The sequence below is a fragment of the Macrobrachium rosenbergii genome, chromosome 5 (genome assembly GCF_040412425.1).
Source record: "Macrobrachium rosenbergii isolate ZJJX-2024 chromosome 5, ASM4041242v1, whole genome shotgun sequence".
NCBI classification, from domain to species: Eukaryota; Metazoa; Arthropoda; class Malacostraca; order Decapoda; family Palaemonidae; genus Macrobrachium; species Macrobrachium rosenbergii.
In genome coordinates this window covers 6085014-6110073 of record NC_089745.1, presented here as the reverse complement: position 1 = coordinate 6110073, position 25060 = coordinate 6085014, and the positions used below count along the sequence as shown (strand labels likewise).

At 33.9% G+C, this 25060-nt stretch overlaps 2 protein-coding genes across 3 annotated transcripts in view; one reads left to right on the top strand and one right to left on the bottom strand.

Moving 5' to 3' along the window:
• Positions 1-335: 335 nt before the first annotated feature.
• On the top strand, positions 336-14145 carry Trmt6 (tRNA methyltransferase 6 non-catalytic subunit). The gene is made up of 10 exons (XM_067103419.1): positions 336-643; positions 6125-6224; positions 6449-6606; positions 6939-7048; positions 9143-9315; positions 9803-9976; positions 10296-10426; positions 11198-11304; positions 13039-13206; positions 13921-14145. Exons 2-10 carry the CDS (start codon positions 6136-6138, stop codon positions 14089-14091), a joined length of 1281 nt encoding a protein of 426 aa, XP_066959520.1. The 5' UTR covers positions 336-643; positions 6125-6135; the 3' UTR covers positions 14092-14145.
• A 1802-nt stretch (positions 14146-15947) lies between these two features.
• Positions 15948-25060, bottom strand: part of Git (ARF GTPase-activating protein GIT1) — a 45324-nt gene continuing 36211 nt past the window's right edge. For both annotated transcript variants that reach the window (XM_067103418.1, XM_067103417.1), the window contains one exon: positions 15948-21321. In XM_067103418.1, the coding sequence (XP_066959519.1) occupies positions 21127-21321 (195 nt within the window). In that variant the 3' untranslated portion in view covers positions 15948-21126. The remainder of the gene's footprint in view (positions 21322-25060) is intronic.

Genomic DNA, 25060 nt, shown 5'->3' with positions numbered 1-25060 from the left:
TAAGAGATATGGTTTGGAAATAAGTATAAAAGTATATATGAGACCTAAATTATGAAATCCCTAGGGATAATTATAAAAGAAATTTTCAAAAAGGCAAAAGCAGAAAAATGACAGAACAAAACAGATTTTAAAAATTGTCTTTGTCATAGCAAAAACCTGCAATAAATTACTAATGTGAAAACCTATTGGAAATTAGTTGTCATTTCATCAATACTAACTAGACACTACTTCAGTGATGGACATCTGTGAAACAGATAAAAAAGGCTACCAAAAATAAAAAACGTTGTAGCAAGGAAAATACTATGGACCACTACAGATGCTAGAGTATGTAACACAAAGAATTAAAGCTTGAGAGCTACAGCAGCTACATGAAGAAAGTAAGAAAAATATAGTACGAAACTTCTTATTTACAGAAGAAAGATTTAAGACATACTACACAGAATGGGGAAGACAAGGTGACAAAACTCTAAAAGAGCTCAGGAACAATGACTGGTGAATTGAGGAGGTGCCGATGCAAAGGCAATACCTTCGAAGTGACCTGAAGCTGAACCTGGTGTGGCTGTCAAAAACAATCGTGGATTCACGAGGAAAATTTTGTTTTCTTTGCTTAAAAGCCAAATTATAAGTACTGTGAATACAAACAGTAAGTATTGTTCATCTTTGGTATATTGTCATTGGTTAATCTTATTTGGCTTACTTGTTTAGTGACGTTATAACCCATAATAATGTATTAATTGTTAAAATCCTGCTTAGGCCAATGCTTTTAGTGTTTTTAGGCCTATTACCGTAGCTTACGTTTTGTATTTTTTAATACACATTAGGCCTACGTAAGCTTATAGGGTAGGCCTAAGGCAGTGTCACGCAAGCACGTTTTCGTGCATTTCATAGGCCTAGCATTTTGTCTCCTTAATCTGTGCCAAGTAGCAAACATTCTTTCTTAACTGCGTATTTTTAAGCAGCGTAGCCTAGGCCTTTGTTTCAAGTAAAGTTAGGGTATTTCTGACCCGGCTGTCCGCGGTGAGCTAGACTGTGGCAATTGACGTTTTCCTATGTTATTTTACTTGCTTTACAAGAATTTAAAGTAATATTTTGTCGGCCGGCTGTAACTAAGCTGTCATTGACCTTTGAAGACTACGCGTCACTTGAATTGCCTAACGCTGGGTAGGTCTAACCCGGCATTCCGCAGCAACTTCCCCACCCTCCATAGCTAATACGGCAAAATTGTAACCAGTAGACACCCCTAAAAATACCAACGTAACGTACCCTAGAAGTGTTTACTGGTTACAGTTTTGCCGTATTAGCTATGGAGGGGGCTTGCCGCGGAAGGCCAGCTTAGACCTACCCTGCATATGGTAATTCAAGTCGTGTAGTCTTCAAAGGTCAATTACAGTTTGGTTACAACCGGCCGACAAAATATTACTTTAAATTCTTGTAAAGCAAGTAAAATAACAGCAAAACGCCAATTGCCACAGTCTAGCTCACCGCGGACAGCCAGCTTAGAATTACCAAAGTTAGATCTAAGTAGTAGCTCCCTGGCGGCGATTTCCCTCTCTAACTTGACTTTTTCTACAGTTTTTTGGTTGCTAATTATGGATTTACATTATGGATTTACCTTAATTTTTTGTCGCATGAATGTAATTAACCTGTAATTAACCCCTGAAGTCCACCCAGCAAGGGGTTTCCATACGCGATCTTCATGAGACAGCACGGGTACGTCTGTTTCGAACGGTTCATATCCCGTCCGGCAAGTGCAATACTTTGTTAATGTATGGGTACCCCCCCCCCCCCGGGCCAGTACTAAACACAGCGAAGGGACATTCCATATGGCAGACAACAAACAAATGCACCGCCAGTATCAGAAGCCCTAAAAGTGTAGAAAAAACCAATTTCCAAGGTTAAAACAGGCGTGGAGTTAATACTTAGAATTACCCAAGTAAAATAGATCTAGGCCTAAGCCTAAAATATCTGTCATCAGTGTAGGCGTATTCATAATGCTTATACACGAGAATAAGCAAATCAGTTTTTAAGCCTTGCTTCTCCGTCCAAAGTTTGCTGTTGTGACGACCACCATTAGATTGCGCTCAGTTGCGAGTTGTTGCTTAACCTAGGTCAGGTTACAGCACCTTAGGATGAGAAAGAGTAGAATTAAGCAATAGCTCTGCATGGGGTAGTTCCTCATTGGACGGGTGGGTATCATTCTCAGCTAGCACTCTGCTGGTCCTACGTTCGATTCTCCAAGGAGCCAGTGAAGAATTATAGGAATTTATTTCTGGTGATAGAAATTAATTTCTTGTTATAATGTGGTTTGGATTCCACAATAAGCTGTAGGTCCCTTTACTAGGTAACCAATTGGTTCTTAGCCACGTAAAATAAGTTTAATCCTTGGGGCCAGCCCTAGGAGAGCTGTTAATCAGCTCAGTGGTCTGGTAAACTAAGGTATACTTCTGCATGGGGTATTACTTTGGAAATTGATTTTTCATGTAGTATTTTGGTTGCTTATCAAGAATATAAAGTTATTTTTGTCGGTCAACTGTAATTAACCTGTAGCTAACTTCAGAAGTTGTACGCTGGCCATCTCGGAATGCTATTGTGCATGTGCAGTGTATAAGGGAGCTTTTGGTAAAAAGTGGGGTTACCTTCACGGGGGCATCTGGTGGGTGGAGCCCCCTGACTAAGTAACATGGCCTGCTAGGTTAGGTTAGGTTAAATTAGGTTGGGGTACATTAGGGTAGTATAGTTCCATTTATAATAGGTTTCCTTAGCCAATCCCCTCGTGAACATATGGCTCCCTGATGACTTGCGCATGCGCGGAACCATTCCATAACAACAACATGGCGGTCCAGTCATTATCCCGTTTCCAAAACCCTGCATTCCTAAAGGGTACCCAACCATGTTGGATGGATGTGAGGTTAATAATAATTGACCAACAATAGATAACACCACCTTGTTCATCAGCAGCATTAAAAGTATAGGAAAACTCTATTTCCAAGGTAATAGTCTGTGCGGAGCTCTCTTAGAAATACCTAAGGAGGTTAAGAGAAGGTTTGGTTAAATTTCATCCTTATTGGAATGGGCCAATGTCTTTGATGTGGTTTTAACCCTTTTGCTGCGTGAGACTGATCTCCTCAGTCATCGAAAGGTCTCGTCCATGACATGGGGCTGATCTCCTCAGTCGTTGTTCTTAGTAGATATTGTGGGGAATCCTCAGTCTAAGGGTCCAAATTCACTACATTACATAGAGTCAAGATTAGCACACAGATTTATCAAATATTTATTGAATTATGGCAAATGAAAATATGAGCAGATTGTCTGCGTACAGAAGCAGAGATTATAAAAAAAAAAGGGAATACAGGGGGAACGTAAATAAACAAAAACGTGTCTTAGGGGATACAGACCCAGAGAATTTTGAGGAAATCACAAATCTCTACTTCTGTAAGCAGATAAACTGCACATTTTTTGGCAAACAGACTTCTGTTTGCAGATCTATCAAAAGAAGAAATTGAAACAAGGAAAGAAAACTTAAACAAACACACACAAGGGAGCAGTGAATTTGGACCCCTAAACTGTAGGATTACAGTACTGATATTGCGTTTCCCTCGTCATTTTTAGGAGCTTTTATCCATATTCTAGCGACAAATGGTAACATTTGATTTCCAACTTACAGAATAATCTCAGGACAAGGGATAGACGTTTCGTAACCATCAGAATGTTGCATAGGGAGGGGGTTTCTCTCGATGATGACCCCTGTTCATATTGTCTTTCTTTCATCTTATTTTCCACCCTCTCCTAACTATTGTTTCATAGTGCAACTGCGAGGTTTTCCTCCTGTTACACCTCTCAGGCCTTTTTACTTTCAGTTTCCGTTTCAGCACGGAATGACCTTATAGGTCCCAGCGCTTGGCCTGTGACCAAAATTCTCTATTCTGTTCTATGATGAAGTAGTACAGAGGCTTTTATTCGGGCATGACAATGATTGCAGTCGACCTGAACTATCAGATAGTTCTGACAGTGACAGCAGTGATTATGGTGATGTAGCTATAGAAAAACCTCCCGTAGATCATTATTTTACTTCAGGTTTTGTCAGAGATGATCATGGATCTGAGGAAATGAGAGAGGAGGAAACAGATCTGTCAAGCACTAGGGTTGGTGTGAGTAAACAAAGAAAATGTGATAAAATTTGCAAACAGAAGACCATTGAAGATTCAGTTCATAAAAATCAAAGCTCTGAAACTTTTAATGGAGATAACAAATTCACATTTTCTACAGAATGACAAGTCTGTTGTTTATTTTTCTTGTGAGATTTTTCAAGACAATTGTGTTTATTAAAACTGGCGTCACAACATCTAGGCTATTGACGCTGTTTTCCAGACAAACTTTTTGTTCAAGAGTAAATGGTCAAAGTTTGTAATAAAGATTTTCGTACTGAATAATGAAAATGACGTTACTTTGCCCCATGTTTGAGAGGTTATCACACTGAAATGAATCACCAGTGAAAGCTACATAATTCAGTATTTGAATAATTACATACATATCATTTGTATATTTTATCAGTACTATAATAAAACTTTATATCATAATACTACAGTCTAATATTATAACAAAGAATTGAAATACAAATCTAAAATGAAGAAAATTAGTCAGTAAAATGATACGCAGGATACTGCTCTCCTCACTAGTATATAGCTTATGGTAATTAAATTAACCTTGGGCACCAAGCCATTTCCTGGTCAGGTAATGACCTAGAGTGCCGAGAATCACAGAGTTAAATACTGGGATGCATCCTAATCTAACCTAACCCAGCCTAAGGCTCTGGGTCCTTACATGGCTGGGCCATGACCTAACCTGACATAGAGCACTATAAAGTATATAGCAGTGGTGTATACAAGGGTACATCCCAAAAAATGATATAACATAACCTCTCTCAATATTTGTTACAGTTCCAGATGGAAATAAACAGATGTAGTGGAGGATTAAAGAATTTCTGATGAAAATTACAGCATATCATCTGGATCCATTATTTTATTATTGACTTAGATGGTTCAGCTGCCTAGTGACCTATTTTTCCCAACAATTTCTTTCAAGTTTTCCTGGCCTGAGATTTCAGATGTGATGCTCTGTGGCTCAGAACTGTCAGCCTTTACACTGTTGTAACAGGCTGTTAAAAAGGTTAATGGAGTCATGCATTTCCTGCTTTTTGGGCAGCTCATTATTGTAAGGAGGATCTTATCCCCATCACCTTCCTTTTTAAGGTGTATCTAAGGAAAGACATAGGTGAGATTTGAAGGTGTCATTTGAAAGGAGATTTGGACAGGACAGATAATTCAAGTAGAGAAGTTATTGTAGATGCCATTTTCAGGTTTCCCTAGGGGGAGATTGACAAGGAGCAAGGATTGATGGGCATGGCTCTCTCCTTATAACCATATGGATGTTCCTTTTTACATTTTTAGTAAGCATGCCATGGTTATATTTTTTTCTATAAACAGAAAATGCCATTGTATTAATAAGCTAAAATAAGAGGGAGAACCTTTTGATGAGCATTAAGGCACATAACACCTCTCCCTTAAAGGGAAAATTTTCCTGACCTACGAAAGGAAATCTCACCAGGAAAATAAAATTTTTTTCATTAGAAAATAAATTTAGGGAAATGCAGTTGCAGATAGAAAGAGACTTGGGCAGCCATGGAATATCCTGCAGTTTGGAAAAGGGAAATTTTTGGGCTTAATAAGGAAAACACATCTAGAGTATGAAACTATGTGAGGGCCTTAAGCTAGGTCTTACAGCTAGAGTTGCATGTTTCCACATTATTTTTATGCAGTTCTTTTAATTTTTACCCAGTTGTCAAAATGTGTTTCTGGAATGGCAGACGCAAGTTACTGAATGGTTCTGTATATATATACAGTATATAGTAGTATAAAAATTAATTTAACTTACAATGTTTTTCTAATTTTTGTCATTTTTCTCTGATGTATTTTGTATTTTTATTGGCAATAATCACCATTATTTAGTATAAAATATAGGGAAACCTGGTAATGAGGTGTGTTACCTTTTTTTTTTTTTAGAAATACAGCAAAATGATGTGTTTTGTAATTGTATGATTGAAATTACTGCACTTAAATCTTTTCAGAATCACAGAAGATGCCTTTATCCAGTAAAATACAGGAGGACCTCAATGTAATAGTGGAGAGGAGTACTTATTTAAAATCTTGTCGAATTAGGGCAGGCAGGTTAGTATTTCTCTATTAACAAAGTAGAATTGTAATTGGCAGTACATAATTGATCAAAACTAAAGAAAAAGGCCATTTTTTATGCTTTCCTATGTCTTACATTATGTATTCCATATTTTAAATGCATATATATATATGCCTGTGTGTAAGTATGTTGTCTTTAATGAACCATCTTGCTTTCCCTAGTGTTAATATTCAAAATACAGTATGTGATTTCTTTACAGAACCTATACTTTTGGCAAAAGAGGAGAGGGACAGTTTACCCTGAATCTAGATGGTGCTGTGGGGTGTCCCTATGGTTCATCTTTTAGGATGGAGAGAGTATCAAATAAACTTTACAATGTAAAAATCATAGAGGATAATGTGGGTTCTCTGAACATTGGTGAGTCTGTAGTCTTTGAAACACTGCTGAATCATTGAAAATGTAGGAAGTTAATAACTGTTCATTAGTCTCGCATGATTGCTTGACCTTTATTTTTTCTTAGAAACGAAGAAATATGTTCTCATACATAGACAAATATTTGTTTTTAAGAGTACTTACGTTGCGTTGAGGCTAGTGTAGATGATATTTGGTTCTGAGAGCAGTAACTAGATCATTTAATATTTGCTTTATGATATACTGTAGTCATGTACTTTACTTCATGGCAGAAACCTATTTAGTGTTACTACAAAATTTTTCATTGTCTTGAGAGTTCTTCATTTTTATTGTTGCAGTTAAAAGTGGAGGTGAAGATAACAGAGACCTTTGTGATGATGGTCGTTCTCAGAAATTAACACCAGAAGAAATTATACAGCTGAAATCGTCAGGATTAAGTGGAAAACAAGTAAGGCAGATGTACATATTCTTGTTTTGTACAGAAGTAAAATTGATCAAGAAACCTGCATCTCATGATATCTTTGAGAATTATTAAAAAAACCCATTAGTTTATTTGTTTTCTCAGTGAGCACGAGGTAGGTTAGGATTAGATGCCTCTGCTGCTGTAGATATGTTTTCTGTGGATATTTGGAGATTAACAGGGACAAGAAGGGGTCAAAGAAAACTATCTTTTTGGCTTCTTGAAACGATCAAGTAGCGTAAGGATTATTCAGCAAGGGGAATGACACTTCAGTGTAGGTGAGAGCTCTCAAAGTCATTGGCATTGTGCCAACTCTCTATTAAGGAGGAACTAAGGGTGTCACAAGTATTGAAGGCTGGAGTTCTGGTGCTACTGACTAAGGGGTGTCACCCGCACATATTCTTCCTTTGGGCACTTTAGGACCTAAGGTGACTGCTCAGTATATGTTGTTAACGTTCCTTACGGACAGAAAGCATCTTACCATAGGTACAAGGATTAGCATAAGGCTAGGATGAATGGGCAAATGATGGGAAATTTTCCCTCCTTCCTCTTCCTCAGATAGGACCACAGCTGCTGAGGCTATGTATGAGGTAGAGTGTGCTTGATGCATGTGAGTTACCCAAAAGAGTATCCTGTCTTCTGATTTCAATCAGTAGATTTTACTCCTCTGCCTTCCTTTCAGCAAGAGGTTGCCAGGTGTAAAGCATTATCACCTTGGGTTTGTTTACAATTATGATAGCTATATTACTTACCTATATCTTCCTGACTGTAGGGAAAGACAGGGTTCCCCTGATTTTTTTTTGAGTCAGAATTCGTTATTGGAATTTTTACTACACTAGTACAGGGCCCATCAGCCATTCCTTCATATGCCATCATATGTAAGTAGTTCATGAGTCATTTTTTTTGGGTGGTGTAGGTGAAACATCAGTCATGTTTCACAAGACTACCTTGGAGTGAGTCTCCTATATAAAAAAATGAGGCTTTGTATTTTCATAAGAATAAGTATAAAGTTATTAATTAATTACCACGTTTCCTTGACATAAAAACCCAAAATTCTTTGTAATTTGAACAAATTTGTTGCAATGTCATTGTGACTTGCAATTTTGCCATGTTGCAATTTTGTTGCAACTGTATTCCTCATTTGTTGCAATTTTGTTGAAAGTTTGTTGTAACTTTGTTGCAATTCTGTTGCAACAAAGTTCCAATTTTGTTGGGAAAGTTTGTTGTAACAACTTTGTTTCAGTTTTAGCTTGTTGCAATTTTATTTTATTTCATATTTTTTGCAACTTTGTTGAAACTATTCTTGAAAGTCTGTTTGACCCCCAAAATATGGCTAAATTGCAATCAGTTGTCCAAATTTGGCCATTTTCCATGCATAGTGATCACTTGCTTGCCATTAGGTTGCATTTTCCTCAGTTTGAATGAAAAGTCCATTTTACCTCCAAAAAACACCCTACAATAGTGTTTTTTAGGAAACAAATTATTGTTGATATTGGTTTTTTCATGTCACCATTTTTATAGTATCATTTAGTTTTTGACTGTCTTATGTTCTAAATAGTAATACAAAACAAATAATTAGTGACCTAAAAATTGCATTGTCTTATGTTCTAAATAGTAATACAAAACAAATAATTAGTGACCTAAAAATTGCATCTTCAGTGCAATATAAATCTGACAAGTGCTATTTTCTACTCAGCAACAGAAATTTACAGTAGATGTATAACTTTCAAGGGTAGTATTTCTTTTACAAATAAGGAAATAAGGAAAATGATTTAAGTACTAGAGAAATTTTGTAACTAATAAATCTTTGTAATTATACATATGCCTTTAGGAACTTAATCCATAGTTGTGTTAGCATTTTTTATATATGTTTTAGAGCTCAAACCTTTGAGAATATTCTTAAAATTCAGAAGTAGTCTTTAGGTGAAACTGTTGAAAAATATAGGTCATAGAATGTAACAATAAATGACATAAAATGGTGCATCTTTTCTGGTTGAAATATTGTATTGCGAGGAAATTTTCCTGTTTGAATGGAAGAATTCAATTGTTTATGAGTTTCATTGTGATTGACTTCTTTTCCAGGTTGTGCAGACCATAACAGAAAATAGTGCGACATTCAAGGAAAAGACTGTTTATTCACAAGAAAAATATATCAACAAGAAGCACAAAAAATATGCAGAAGTTATTACAATACATAAACCTTCCATACGGCTCTTAAGTAGAATGTATTATCATCAAGATCCACTTAAGATATCGTAAGTAATTTTAGAAAGTTTTGGCGCATGGTAAGTCTTAAGGATTTATCGTACACAATTCCAATTTCAGCTGGATATGCCATGAATTAGTTATAGAACTCAAAATTTGATAGAAACATTAGAAAGAGTACTAATTATGTAACTGTTGTTGTCATTGGATGCAGGGCATCAGAGAACAGCTACCAAAATCTGATTTATATCCAGCTCAAAATAATTGCTGTAATTACAGTATGTTAGCAAAGACTTTTTCAACCATTGCAATTATTGTAACATTTAAACAGTGTAGTAGTACTTTTAGTTTCCTCATAACCATTACCCCTTATTCAGAACAATCTTCGTCCCAGTGATTCTGGGTAAGAGGCTCTTTATTTTTCTGTGATGTTTTAACTTTGTGGGATAGGAAAACTCATCAAATTATCAAGATTAGTTGAAAGTGATTTAATCTGTCTTAAATTAAGATTTTTCATGTTAATCTTTTCCCTTCCAGGAATCTTCGTGTTGACACACTTTCACAACTTCTCTGTTATGCAAATATCCAGCCAGGTGGTAATTTTGCTGTGTTTGAGTCTGGCACAGCCGGTTTGGTATCTGCAGCCATGCTACATAGAATGGGCACAAGTGGTCATTTAGTACATGTCTACCATGGTAATCATCCACAGAGGTAGGTTGATGCTTCCATGGCTGAAATATTTTTGCGGTTGATTTGTGGCAACTGAAATGTGTAATTTTCATCGATAGCAGACATGGAGAGTCATATTTAATGAGATTTAAATATTTAAGTGTTTTAGGCAATATAACAGTAATTCTAAATGTAAATTTCTTGTTTCATAAGATACAGTCAAAAGTAATGAAAGGCTTAAACTTGTAGGTAATGTTATGTTTAATAGAAATAGCTAATGACCTTGCTGACTTTTTCTTTCAAATAACTTGCTTTTTGATAATTCTGAGAATTTTTCATGGTTTTTTTTTTCCTTTTTCAGAGAAGCAGTGGACCTCATGAATTTTACCGTACCTGAACTGGAAGTCATGTCTTTTATTAATTTTACAAAAGTTCCTGATATAGAGGAGTTCACATCAGTGGAGAATGGTTCTGAAATACACCAAGATAATAGTACGTACAATTTTATTGTTTTTGATTGACAGAACTTCTGATGCATTTTTTTATATTATGACTTATATCGGCAAAGTTGGGCTTTTTATGTAATTTTTGTTTTAGTATTTTATCTTGATAAGGCCTTGACCCACAGCCTTTGTTGCTCCTTGCCTTATCTGTATCCCATTGTATGCTGTAGGTACCTATAATTTTGCTTTTTGATAAGTAAGAAATTTGTCTCCTTTTGTCTTATTCTCAGGTCTTTTCTTGTTTATAATTTTACTTTATTGAATTATTATTCTCTTTTTCTTTGTACAATTGTTAACCATCTGTCACTCCTTGGATCTGTGGGTGCTATATGTTCTCCATTTCTGGAGCTCTCACTGGTTCTTTTCTTTCAGGTCCCTTATGCTCTTTCTTTGGGTGTCAACAGTTCAGCTTTCCTCTCACCTAAGTTATACTATTCAGGCTATGTTAAAGTGATGGGTTTCTAAGCTAAAGTAATTGGTTTGTGAAGAAGGAAGTGCATTTTTAAAAAATGGTAGTTTTTTCAATACAGATGCATTAGTGTACTTCTAACGAAAGTTCTTATTGTCTGTCTCCCCCCAAAATTATTCTGTCACAGGTGTTCAGACACCACAAGAAGTGAGACCGCCATTGGTATGTGCTATTGTCATATCTGAGATTTTCACAAAAGCAGGAATAAGACTATGGTAAAAGTAATGGGTTTGTGATGAAAAATTACTTTATTTAAAAATGGTGATTTCATTGCATTGAACCTTCTTTCAGAGGAGGAGTCATTATCAAGGGAAGAGCATTGTACAAAGGAAGTAGGTGAAAATGAAATTAATAATGAAGCAAGTGATAAAGACGCTCAACTTGGGAAGCCTAAAATTGTAAGTAGCAAAGAAAATATTATTCAGTAAATATAGATATTTTAAAATGTTTATTATATTCAGCATCCTTTGTATTTTTATATTTGTAATCACATCCTTAACCAACGGACATTTCCAGTTGTAATTCTTAGTACCAAGATGGTGAATATTAGTTTGTATATTTGTAGACAACTGGATGATGTGAAATTTTAATAATCCTTCTGTGTAATTGGGTGATCAGATGACCAAATGATATTTGTCCCAAGGTGCAGTTGCATGGAAGAAAATATTTGTTTTCCATGTACTTATAGATTTAAAGCTTAAGTAAGTAGTCCTGACTAAATTGAAGAGACTGTACCAATAGTTTCCTTTTTAAAATGTATTCAGTTAGCTTAGCTTGTTTTTTAAAATAATTTTTATCACTTATACAGTATTCTTTCAGCAAATTTCACACCCTATGTATTATTGCTGGTAATTTTAATTTCACCACATCCTGCCTGTAGGTTATGTCAAATTAAAGACAAAACCCTGTAGCTGTTTGCTATTGATTTCACATAGTAGTTGATTGACAGTTCACATATCTATTATAGCTTCTAAGTTCTACTTTTTTAAAGTTTTGTTGTTATTTGTTGGTTGTGGAATGTTGTAGTAACAACAGTATATATTTCTATGTTCAGATATTTCAGAAGAGATACTACATGGACATTTTGTCATGTCATTGTTATATGAAGGAATCTGCTCTGCATAATCAGTTGACAAATTTATTCGTGTATTTTTTCTCAATGATCTTTTTATTCATAGAAATTTGCATGTAAAGGATTAAGTTCTTTTTCAGTCTGCATAGGAACATACTATTTACCCTGAGACCAAGTCCCTAAGACTCTCATCATACTTCTTTACTTTTATTACTCCTCAATTTTGATACTTTTATTATTGCTTGACTTTAACAATCTTAATTAGGTGTATTGTGGTAAAATTGGTCAGTGTTCTGTTGAATGCAGTTTCATTTGTTATGGTCAGTTCAACGTCTTGCATTAAATTGTATATCATATATTACTCTTTAAATTGAATTGTAGTTCGTCACCTTCTTGATGGCTTACAGAATTGTAAATACTAATTTTGAATTTTGGGGGGTCAAGTTTCTGGAAATTCCATTTTGACTTTTGGCTTTATTGTTCATTTCTTGCGTTAGCCCTGCTGTATCAAAAAGCCACACCACCAGTGTGTCTGTTAAGTAACAAGGAATCTATATTATAGCCTGCACTTGGATATTTTTAGCGTAACACCAATTCCACACAGCTCATAACCTAAATTAATTTGTACTTTACACTTAACATTCAGATTTCTTTTTTTACCAGCCAGAACAGAATATAAGAAATAACTGAGTAAAACATCATTGTAATGTTAAGGAATTTTGTGTTGAAGGAAAATGAAAGAAAATTTACTATAAAAGTTTTGATGGCAAAACAAATGATAACTTAATGATATAGCCTTGTATAAAAATGATGGTAATTGTAAAGGTGGTGTATATGGCATTGTAAATAACTTTTTTAATGTTTTCGCTGAAAAGAAGGGTAGGCTTAGAACACTTTTACAGCTTCTCTCTGCAATCAGGATTAATTTGAATAATTTAATTTTCAGAAAATTTTGGCTTCAGATTTCATTGAAATTGAATTTAGTCATAAGCCAGTTAAAATTTTAAATACCTTGGCAAGTCTTTTCATCATACTCAAAATAACATTTTTGTCTTTTCAGTTTGTTAGAAAACAAATTGAAGATGTCCAGGTATCATTATCAGTTTTGCAAGAAGGTATTGAAGGGTTGGTAGTAGCGTGCCGCCAGCATCCAGTTAACGTCACTACTCAGCTGCTCAAGTTTCTGAAACCTGGAAATCCTTTTGCAATATTCTCTCCATACAAAGAGGTAAGAATTGTACATGTTTATTGCGGTTTGGATACTTTATTACATGTTTCAGACATTTTTTTAGGATAGATAATTATAGAATGATTATTCTGAATTATTATTGTACCATTTTTAATCATTAAATTCTTGTAGGTGGCCTTAAAAATATAAATTCAGTTATTAAAGCATATTTCTTGGTAAAAAAAATTAGACTGAAAAATCTATTTGCTGCTTATAAAATATGCTTTGTTGTGTAGCTATGTTTGAATGGTGCCAATCATCCAGCCAGTTTTCAAGTGCACTTTTTCCTAAGAGTTTCTCCACTGTATTTATTACTCATTATTGTACAATAATGTTTTCATAGTTATGGATAATTCGTTGATCTTTGTAATGTGTAACTTAAACAACGTTACTGGAAACACTATGCAGCTAATTCAAGAGACTCAAACTCCACAAATCGGATAACTAGCAAATCTCTCTAATTTTCCATCAAACACTCTGAGCTTTGATTATCACAGTTCACACAATAGATGTGGTATCCCTGGCTAGTATCCGTTTTGTAGGTCGTGGCAGATACCCAGTGCTAGTGGAAGAAAATTATACATTTGAGAACTTGGTGATAATCTGCATGAGGTGATTTTACTTCATTACATGGACAGTACTGTAATGACATTTTTATATGTATACTGCTTTTGCTATTTTTACATCTCTTCTGATTTTGGTTATATTTTACAGCCATTGATGGAATTGTACTTTGAAGTTAAATCACAGAATTGCACCAATTTACGACTAAGTGAAACATGGTTGCGTCACTATCAAGTCTTACCTCAGCGAACACATCCTGAAGTTAATATGTCTGGTGGTGGAGGATACCTTCTTTATGGAACTCGTATTTCCAAAGAGTAAATATATTTTTGTAGTTTCACTACTGTTTCAATAAAGTTTTCCACTTAATTTTCACCTAATGTTTGTCAAGTATGCTACTTTATATTGAATGTATAATCCTGCAGTGGTCATACAAAAACAAACTTATTAGTTTACAAAGGCCTGATTGCCAGTTTTGATAGAGAGAAGCTCAAATGTCTAATGTAAAAAGGTTGTTGTTTAATGGCAAATAGAACCTCCTGTACAGAAGGAGTCCCCACTGTTAAGTTGATCTTAATTCCTTGTTGAAGTCATCACCCAGTGACAAGGGGCTAGAAGTCCAAGGGCATCTAACAAATGTCCTTTCCTTTTTACCTGTATAACTCAGTGGTATTGAACCTCGCATAAGTTTTATTCCTGCCACGGACAACTGTTTAATGATCTTTGTAACTCTATATTTGAATCATTGGCACTTCTGAAGTTCAGACAAATGCTTTTTGAGCAGGCAGATGCAAGTCTTTCTTGGAGAGGAGCAGAACAGATTAGGCCAGGATGCAGCCATGGTTAATTAGTTATCCAGGTAGGGAGGGAAGCAGATACCCATTCAGTCATCCCAAGGCACCTACCCCTGGAACCAAGTTCTCATGAAGACCAGTGAGAACCTTGAAATGTAGTCTTTCAATTTCATGTGAAGCAGAAGTACTTTCTTCAAGCCATATGAATCAGGAATGAATAGGAAGTATAGGAAGTAGAAGCAGGCTCTCGAAGATACACGAGAGAGAGAGAGAGCCAAACAGGGGAGGATATTTCCTTGGCTTCCTTACCGATTGTGAATTGCTTGAAGACCAATGTGGCTTTGTATTAGGGCCTTCCAAAGCAACTTATGGGATCAATAGGCCAGGAAGGAGCCAGTTGGTTTCATGGCTATCTTGGTTCTGTGATCATTTGCTTTTCCTCATGCTGTAAGTCAAACTACTAGCCCTGTCAAGTCCCAAGGACTTGTCATCCATGTCTCTGGTTCTACTGGTGACAAAAATTGAAGTTAGGTTCCCTGCTTGAACAGTCCAGTGAAAAAGAGGCATGGACCTTATTTCCTTCAAGATACTCCGAAAGATACCATGAAATACTGATATCTCGGCCTTTATGAGTGAGCAGGGTTGCGGGCCTATTTGTAGGATGAAAGCTCAACAGTTGCCAACTGTGGAGCCTTAAAGGCCACAACAAAGCTCTGTCCAAATGATTATCAAATAGACCTACAACCAGTTGGCAGTGGGGGAAAACCATGCACTAATAAAAAATAAACAAGGTTCATGGGGGAAGGAACAGAGCCTACCCTTAAAACTTGGCCTGTGAGTACATACTACAATCCCATGGAGGTAAACATCTCTTTTGTAGGCTTCATTTGTGTACACAAACAAATACCCTAATCAAAGAATGCAAAGGAGTTGAAAAAGATGGAAATACGAGGTAAGAAAAACCTTAGATCAAGACAAAAGATGGCACAGTTGACCAAACTGATAGAGCAGTGGTCCTTACATGTTGATGGTACAGAGTTGCACAACAAAAACTATACAGTAGATACAGAGAGGTGGGATGAGGGTACTGTCAGTAGTTAAGGCATTTTATGATTAACAGGTTAAAATGAACAACTGCTATAAAAAAAACTGTTTTTACATTGGACACAATCATATCACCAATCAAATTACAGAACTTTACAAGCTGGTCAACACCTGGACTCTTGAGGTCCAAGAGTATTATTGAATAGTTTAACCAGGCTGACATAACACTTTTTAAAGCTCAAATGGCTAGTGTGTGACAACTTGGTCCTCCTGAAAAAAAAAAACTTATCTGCAATTCTCAAAATTACCATTAAAATGCTTTTTAAAGAAAAAGGAACATACAACAAGTGGCTTATATTTTTAAATTATAATTTGTACACTTAAATAACAGAAACTGTGTTGTCAGCTTCAGCTAATAAACAAGTTTAATCAGTCATACAATATTTACATGTACATTGGTTTACAATTATGTAAATTAAAAATCTATATAGTTCAACATTACATAATGTCCTAATAAATGCATATGTCTCATGTAACATTAATGTAAACACACCAAAATGCAGGAAAATTAATGTTTTATACAATCTCTGCAATTATAACCTATCATATACAACAGACATCAAAATTTTAAAATCTTAAATGTTATCCTCTATTAGTACTATTTAAATGAAAGTTTCTTTAAACCCTTAACCAATTTAGACTTTGAAATCAATTAAAGCTGGTCAAGTTATATATACCATAACAATGTTTAGTACTCTCAACATAATCTCTATTATGGAAGACTGAAAAGAGAGTGCAAACTCCCACAATTAAAATAGAGATAAGATTTTATTATTGCAAACTTCTGCTTTATAAAAAGAAAAAATAATGTTATTAACAAAATCTATAGGAGCTATAATTTCAAGAGCCTGAATATGGAAAAAACTCAACTCTGGTATTTCATGTGTATAACCTGATACCAAACTGCTTTCCATTCTCTATTTTCTCATATTTCAGTTTCATTTTTTTAAAACTGGCTTATAATTCTAGTCTGCATTCTCAAGTTAAAAAGTTACTACTTTCATTTTACGGATGCTTTCAGTTTTTGGTTCTTGTTATACACATACCAAAAATATTATACATTTCTCATATTTTCCCAGAATATCTAGCCTTATGCTCAAGCAATAATAAGATATAAACACTTTTTACATAAGAATGATAATTACATATCTGATTAGATATGCTAAGTGGAAAAACATCAGTTACCAAGTGCTTATTCCATATGAATGTATACAATACTTTGACTTGTGTCAAGGAAGTGAACATCAAACATTCTAAAAAAAAACAAGTGTTGTCACGAGACAACAGTGCTCACTAGGTGGGCTAAAATCTGTAAACTAAAGAATTAAGTTCCTATATTATGTATATATATCATTGACATTCATCCAAAGTCAAAGATAAAAGTGATAGATGGGGGCGATCAGATGTGGAAAGTATTCCAGGAAGAAAGCTACCCTCCATATAAGAGAGTCACAATTCATAAACTTAGAAAATAATAGTGAACTTCAACAACTTTTACCTGCTGTCCAGAGATACCAGGGATGCTTTCAAGGCATTAGCCCCCTGAGCTGACTAAATGACTTGTGTGAACTGAAAACAATGCTCTTTTAAAAGATGGTAAACTACCATTTTAGAAATCAGAATAAATAAGTGTAAAAACTTGGAAATCAAACCTACAGATACTGTACTAACAATAAACAACATAGAGCAAACTATTTACATGTTTATACATAAAACTGAATAAAATTTTATCTATAGCTTATCAAGTCAAACTGCCAAGTAAAACAATTACATATACTGTACTTGGGTACACAGTTATGAACTCATATCTGAAAGCAGATGAAAATCCATTATTAAACATTTCATAAAACAGAATGAAGTGTGAGATACCCAAGTATAAAAAGAAAAAGTACAAAGCAAAATTACTTGAGTATCAGTGGAGAAAACACTAAATTAGTCTATTTCAATAAAACTCTAAGCAAACACATTAAATTGAGAAGCAAACAGTTTAAGTTCTCAGTCCATTAAATATTTTTACTATCACACCACAAAGACCTCTTAACTTCTGAACTACCTTTGGATATACTTGATCTAAACTTACACATGTTGGGTTAGTGTAAACCACAATCCCATGGGCACCTCACGTTAACAAAATGTGTTGTTTCAAATCAATCTCAACTGAAAAGGTTGTAGTTCTTTAAATATTTTATGTTCTTATTTGATACATTTGACAATGCATTTAAAAAGTACTGTATTATGAAACTTTTTTAAGTAGTTTAACCAGATCCTTGAGCTAATTTATTTAACTCTGGCAGGACTGGCCCAAATTTATAATTGGGTTAATTAAAATGAAAAAAACTGAGGTATACCCAACGAGTATAAAGTAGTAAAAAATTTGTCATTGCAGATTAATATTAAAACAAAAGTTTCACATGAATATGACCTGTTGATAATTAATCAAAACAGTTTACCTGGACCACAGATTATGTATTTTTAGCTCTTGTAGGGTTGGCCTGAAGGGTTTGTTCTTGACGCATATATTAGCTGGTGCTCGGTAAACTACTACAACTTGAAAATTTAATGACCTGATAAACTAAAAATGTTGAAGATTCTGACAAAATTTTAAAAAACTTGTTCAAAAACTTGATACTGTATTTGTTGTATTGTAGATTTGACATTCAAATAAAACATTTCACCACACTTGTTCTGCATTTTGGGACCAAGTAATCAGCAGCTTCATTTTTCTTTTTGCTTAAGATAGCTGGGATGCAACATACTGCAACATCTGTAAAGGCTTCATATCATTTGTAGAAACAAACTTGAATCTGTTAGATATACAGTAATTTTAGGAAAATAAATCATTTCGAAGGGCTTCTACAGCACTTCCAGTCACAGAAAATTATATCTTTCTCTGAGGGCATGTTTTTAAGAATTTTAATGGCTGAACACATAGATATATATGCTCTGAAAATTATTAGGTGAAGTAAACTGACCTATTTCATTATATGATACTCCCACAAATCAATATAATATACTGTACAGTATGAACCTTTGTATATCTACATTCTATTGTGTTTTGCCTATGGTGTTCAGGGATATAAGCATAATTTTTCAATTAGGAAACCAGTTTGTGTTCTTAGTGACAATTTGTACATATCACTGTTAATTATCAACTAGCAATGTTGCATATTCGCTTTCCTTATTGCATACTTAAAATTCAATATTAATAAACAACATGAACCACTTAACATACTGTATTTGCTGGCATATAATTTTGGGAAGCATATTCTGAAAAAATAAAAATATCTCCTCGGTACTTGAACTACAGCAACTGCATTTATTGCGTACGCGCACACACTCACTCTCTCTCTCTCTTTTTCACCATAATGTTGTATGATACAACCCCAAAAATCATCACAACACCAAAATGCATTATAGTAACTTGAAATTTACATAATTGTGTGATGTACAAACTTATGCTATCATACAATCTATGTCTGTCTGACTAGCCTAAAAAGTATTTAATTCCTCTTTACCTCACACACAAATATGCTGCTGATATTGTAATTTTAAATCTATTAAAGATATTATTTAAGAGGTATGCTACATAAGAGGTATGCTACACGAAAAGTTTGGCTATTATTACACTATGCAAAACACAACATAATACACTTAATTAAATTTGGGACTACCAAATACAACATCTATTAGTTTGTAATCTCTATCTCCTATTTTACTGATGCTATATTCTCCAATGCTAATAGAATACAAATAAATTAAAATATAAACTGGAGACAATAAACACTCAACATTGATATGGAGTGTGTTAGGGGATGCAGAGGTGAAATGGGGAAATTCAACAAAATCTTACGAAATTCAATGCTCAGACGAAACGAAATGATCAAATGTTGAAGCTAGTTGCATATTATGTAGTGATTACATGAAAACCCTTATAATCACACATTTGTATGCATCAAAAGCAACTGGTATGAATTGTTAACTTCCATATTTACCAACACCTGACAATAGCTAACGTAATGCAACGATCAGTAAAATTGACATGACTGATGCTCAACAAAGCCCAGTAAAACATTTCTTTCCTGAGATAAAACATATTGTATTCAATTTTACTTAATTTTTTATACGTGTATGAGCAGCAGAATGTTCCAACTTGTAAAGTAATATAGTTTTACTTGAAAAATATATTTTACTGCATGGCTCTTCTATCTGTTGAGTCTTTGATAAAAGACACCATGGTAGTTGGTGTTTACATCTGAGGGTGGGATTTTTCACTCATTGGAACCAGTTGCTTGTATCGTGTACGCTGATCTGACACATTTGACCTACACCTTACAAGATGTATGTATCTTGAATTTTCTTTTTATTTTCTTTCTATTTTTTCTTTTAGAAAAACAAGTTTTACATACCAGCAATTACAGTAATTATAATCAATCCCAGACTGACTACATTCACTCGGCAAAGTCCCTAAACATTATGTTACAATCCTTCCTTTAAGACCTGACCTCTTCTATTATCTTACAAAAATACATTTTAGCTTTTCTTGGTGATGTTGCTTATCTATAAAAAAAAAAAAAAAAAAAAAAAAAGGCACTCAAGTTTGATAGAATTTCTACATACATATTTATATGACTTTGCAATCTATAAATCTAGCATTTCTTTACTGCAAAGAAACTGAACTATTTGAACTCGGGTCCATCAATATTTATGTTATTATATACTGCTTGGTCCTAAATCTGGGTCTACTTAGATGTTTACTCACCTTTACTCGATTATTCTAATCATTCTCTTTCTTTGATTCTCCTTGTATTTGGCAACTTAAGCAGCCATTTTTAGTCATTTGTGATTTAACTTTGTTCCTAATTTCATATTGTAACTTATTTTTTCCTGGCTCGAGATCTATGTGCTTGTTCTGTTTGTCATACACCATGACATATCTATAAGTATATGTATATATATATATTCACTGCATGTATAAAAAATAACAGTGATGTCCCCTTCAAAACCCCAAGACACGCACAATAAACTGAGCAAGGTATTTCATTAACATATACAGGCTCTTGAAAATAAATGCTACCTTCATGAAGGAACAATAGAGAAAAAATAACTTTTCTAGGCAAGCACACTTTGCACATATGTACAAGATATTCAAGAAGCACACTAGGTTAGAATAGCTTGGAAAAGGCTTACCTGAAAGGCACAAGAACACATCTTTTTTGACAATGCTGGAGATGACATCTCATCACCAACTTTCCATTTCAGTTCTTGACTTGTAATATACTAACAGAGCATTATTACTCCTTTCACTTTAAAGTACATGGAATATGGCATCAGCCACAGTTCATAAGTCACATAATCAACAGGATTAAGAGCACAATATATATGAAAAATCTTGGCAATTAAATAAAAAAAAAAATATCTACAGTCATTTGTGAAGTAGCATAACATAGTCCTTAAATAGTTATTGGAAATGAGTAACCAGCAACTTTGCAGCTTTTGCTATATCATAAGCACACTGAATTACTTGTTGTGTTACAAACTTTGGGTCCAGGGTATTGGGTTGTGCAGTCAGGTGGCCTCGACATTCATTTTGCAATCTCGTTGCACTGCTTACCAACTGGCGCAGTCCTCCCTGCACCCCAGAAGAGCACCGATCCTATTGACAAAAGCAGGAGGAATGTGTTGTTTAGATTTCATTACAAAATGGATTTGTGAATTATTTGTGCATTAATACAATGTAAATTTAAAGTTCTGAGAATCTTTGAAGAAATATATATATTAGAAGAAATATGTGTACACTCTAATTTTCTTTATTCCATGCCCATCATACAAAAAGGTATAAGTCATAATGGAAAATGGAATAAGCATTAAAATCTCACAAAAAGCCTTCAATTTTTATATTTTTAAAATCTACAAAAATATAAAATCTAGGTGAATATAGGGCTAATGAAATGTAAAAAGGACTAAAATAAACTATAAAATGTATGAATATGAAAATTAAGATTCAAAAAGTATCAATAGCAAAATAGGATCACACCTTACACTGAAGGCATCACATGGTATTAACTGTAAAATAGGTTCCCCGTATTTCTCCTGCTGTCCTTCCAAATTCTATGTAGTATAGTGTTTTTTCTTTTGTTTTCCTTTCCCCTTTACTTACAAAATTTACATATTTTCCATTATTTGAAACATAAGGTCACATCTCTGGTTATTAATTTGGTAACTTAATCATACCACAGTGTTAAATTACTTAACTTTTATACAGTTTGATTGCACCAAATCTTCAATATTTAAATCCATTTGATAAATTGCAATTCTTTAAAAATCTGATAATTGCATAAACTGAAAATGATGAATGGTCAAATGAGTCATATATCAAGGATGTAATTACTTCAATGAGGCTCTCTTTGGTATAAAGACTGGCACACTCCATGACAGGTTTCAGCTGTTTTCATCTGTTAGGAGATTCATTACTCTGTAAGTCTAACATTTAATAAAGATAATGGGTTTTACACATTAAATAATCAGACAAGAACGGCTACATTTCATCTGGCCATAGTACGGTAGTTGTACAACCAGCTTTATGTTTGTGGAACAAAAAGTTAATACGAGTGCTGTATTTCTAAAGGTAGGGTAACTTGGTCAACCAAAACATCTTTTAACTTTCAAGAAACTATAGATCTGAAACCATGCTATATGATCTTGCATTTTTTATAAGAAACTGTCCACTTTCAATATAGTAAGACGATTGTATTTGACAAACTGTGGTCTTCATCTTGAACATTTTCATAGCTCAACAACTCTTTTCTGTGATGTGCTGGAAAAACTGTCTTGGCTACAGTACTGCCAAATTTAACCATCTCTATAGCTCAAACATCCACATTACTTTTTTTGCATTGATGTCCCAACGGGAAACATTTATACAGATGTAAATTTGAGAAACAAATGTTAACTGTTTTCTTGACCATTTTTAAAAGAATAATTATTCAAGTTACCTAACAATCATTAATATAATATCAATATATTAAGTTCTTTTAATCTCATAGGACTTACAGCAGGTATATAAATAATGGAGAAAATTATTATTATTATTATTACAGAACAGCTTCAAAACCAGTTAAAATGTAAGACCTTTTGTTCATAAATAATATAAATTATAATAAACAGTATTAAAATATACATTATAAACTTGATAAAATTTGAAAAACTGGTTGGAGTCATTTAGAAGAAATTTTAACGTTAGAATTACATAATCATAGAGTAAGGTAAGGTATACACAAATTATACTTGCACAAATCCCCTGAATTCAGCTTACAAAATTTAAGCCTGCTGACTCTGGATCCTGGTACTGTTTAACAAAGCCTTATTATTCTTAACCATTCTGAGAACTTTAAAAACTGCAGTATTCAATTATCTTGGCTACGTAATCTTCTGAAATGACTTACAGCTACAAAATCTAGAAATGAGAAGAGGCTGAGCCATAACTTGTTAGTTAATAACCAGAAAATGCATCATGGAAAGATATTAATCTCATAATGACAGTTGCCATAAACTTCATTTTTGTTCATACCAACCTACGTTCCTACCTAACGATGTAAGTGTTGGGAGGTGTCGGCATGTATTTTTGGGTCCTTTTCATATGGTATTTCACAGTAGTAAACCCATTTTTGTATCACTTTCTAAACTGTTTTCTGTCATAATAATGTCAAAAGAAAATGTTGATGGAATTACAGAACTAAAATATTTTTATAGTGTAGATTGCTATATTTCCCCTTCTTGGGATTAGATGTGAACTGAGTTTTTCTCCATGCTCTTCTGTCTTGTGCACTTTCTCCTCAAATTCCCACCTTTTTCCATTATTTTCCAGGCCTTTCTATTGGTCTCCATCTTTGCTACTTCCAACTCTACTAATAGTAGTTTTCTGACTCACTTTTAAGATCTATTTTCCAGTCACTGGACACCACATCTCTCTACAATTTATTTGTAAAAATCTAAACTTACTAATCATTTAAATGACTCTCAATAAATGAATTATATTCATACACCTATTTTTTGCACTGAACTTTCACTTATTTTTTAACTGTATTAATACACCTACTTGTTGCACAAAATGTTTGCTTATTGCATTTATGTTCCTGCATAATACGATTAATTCATTACTCAAATTACTATTGGAAAATAATGGTACATCATGTCTCTCACTGCAAGTATTTTTACCTTGATTAATATCCATGCAACCAGCATGGTTCTGCCCTGACTTACTTATCTAATAAAAACTTAACATAATATGCTTCACAAACCTTCATTTCTTTACGAAATGCAAAAGCTAAAGTACTAAATTATTTGACTTTATAGATTATCATGTGTGTTATTCACAATACCTAAAAGTCAGACAAATGTGACAAATTCAAATATGGGATAATATTACTTCTATGTGGCATTCTTTTAGAAAAGAACAACTTCCCTAATTCACCAACTGTTTTAATTTGTTGCTGCAACATTCATTATTTCACAAAGCCTGGCAGAGTTACTAGTTTAAGAGACACTAATTGATCACGGATCCAAAATATTGAAACATTACTGGCAGATTCACAAAAGTTTTGGACTGAAAACTTCATCTATTAGACAAAGGGATATTTAAAACAATAATTTTGATGGGCTGCTAGTCACTAAAACTACAGATCTGGTGGAGTGTTTTTAGTACTCTGTTGACAATTTTTCAGAAAGTTCTGCTGTGAAAACTTAAGCATCATTTAGTAAAGAACTTACTTGTTTCATTAAGAGAGTATTGCAGCAAATCCTATACCAGATGAAGGTTTGGAACTGTCAGTGTAAATTGCATATTGTGGGCTGTAATGTCTTTTATGTTCTAATGTGTGTTGCTTATGATGTCCAGGAGATATACATAATTTTTAGATATTACTGCATAAGTGAGCACAGATGCAAACTTTATGCCTAATTAAAGATGGGTGTAAATTTGAAATATCAAATTTGCAATTACACATGAAAATTCCCCCCAAACCCATGTCACAAGATAACCATTTCAAACCCATGTCACAAGATAACCATTTCAAGTGTACAGTACAGAGCACTCGAAGTATTTATAAACTCTTCAAAATATGTACAACTCATTTATGAATCTAAATAAAAAAGAGAAGAGGTTACTTCACATAACTTGGACAAAAATTTTACCCCTCATCAGAACCTAAAAATACATTGTAAATTATTTACATATATTAACATTTATGAAGCAAATGGGGTCTATTATTGGAATTACTGCCATTCATATAAAGGGTTATTTTTTTAGGACATAAAAAAACAACTGGGCAATCCCATCAATTACAATACTCTTAATAATCATGCATGGGTTGTTAGTTTAAATTTCCAAACCCGTA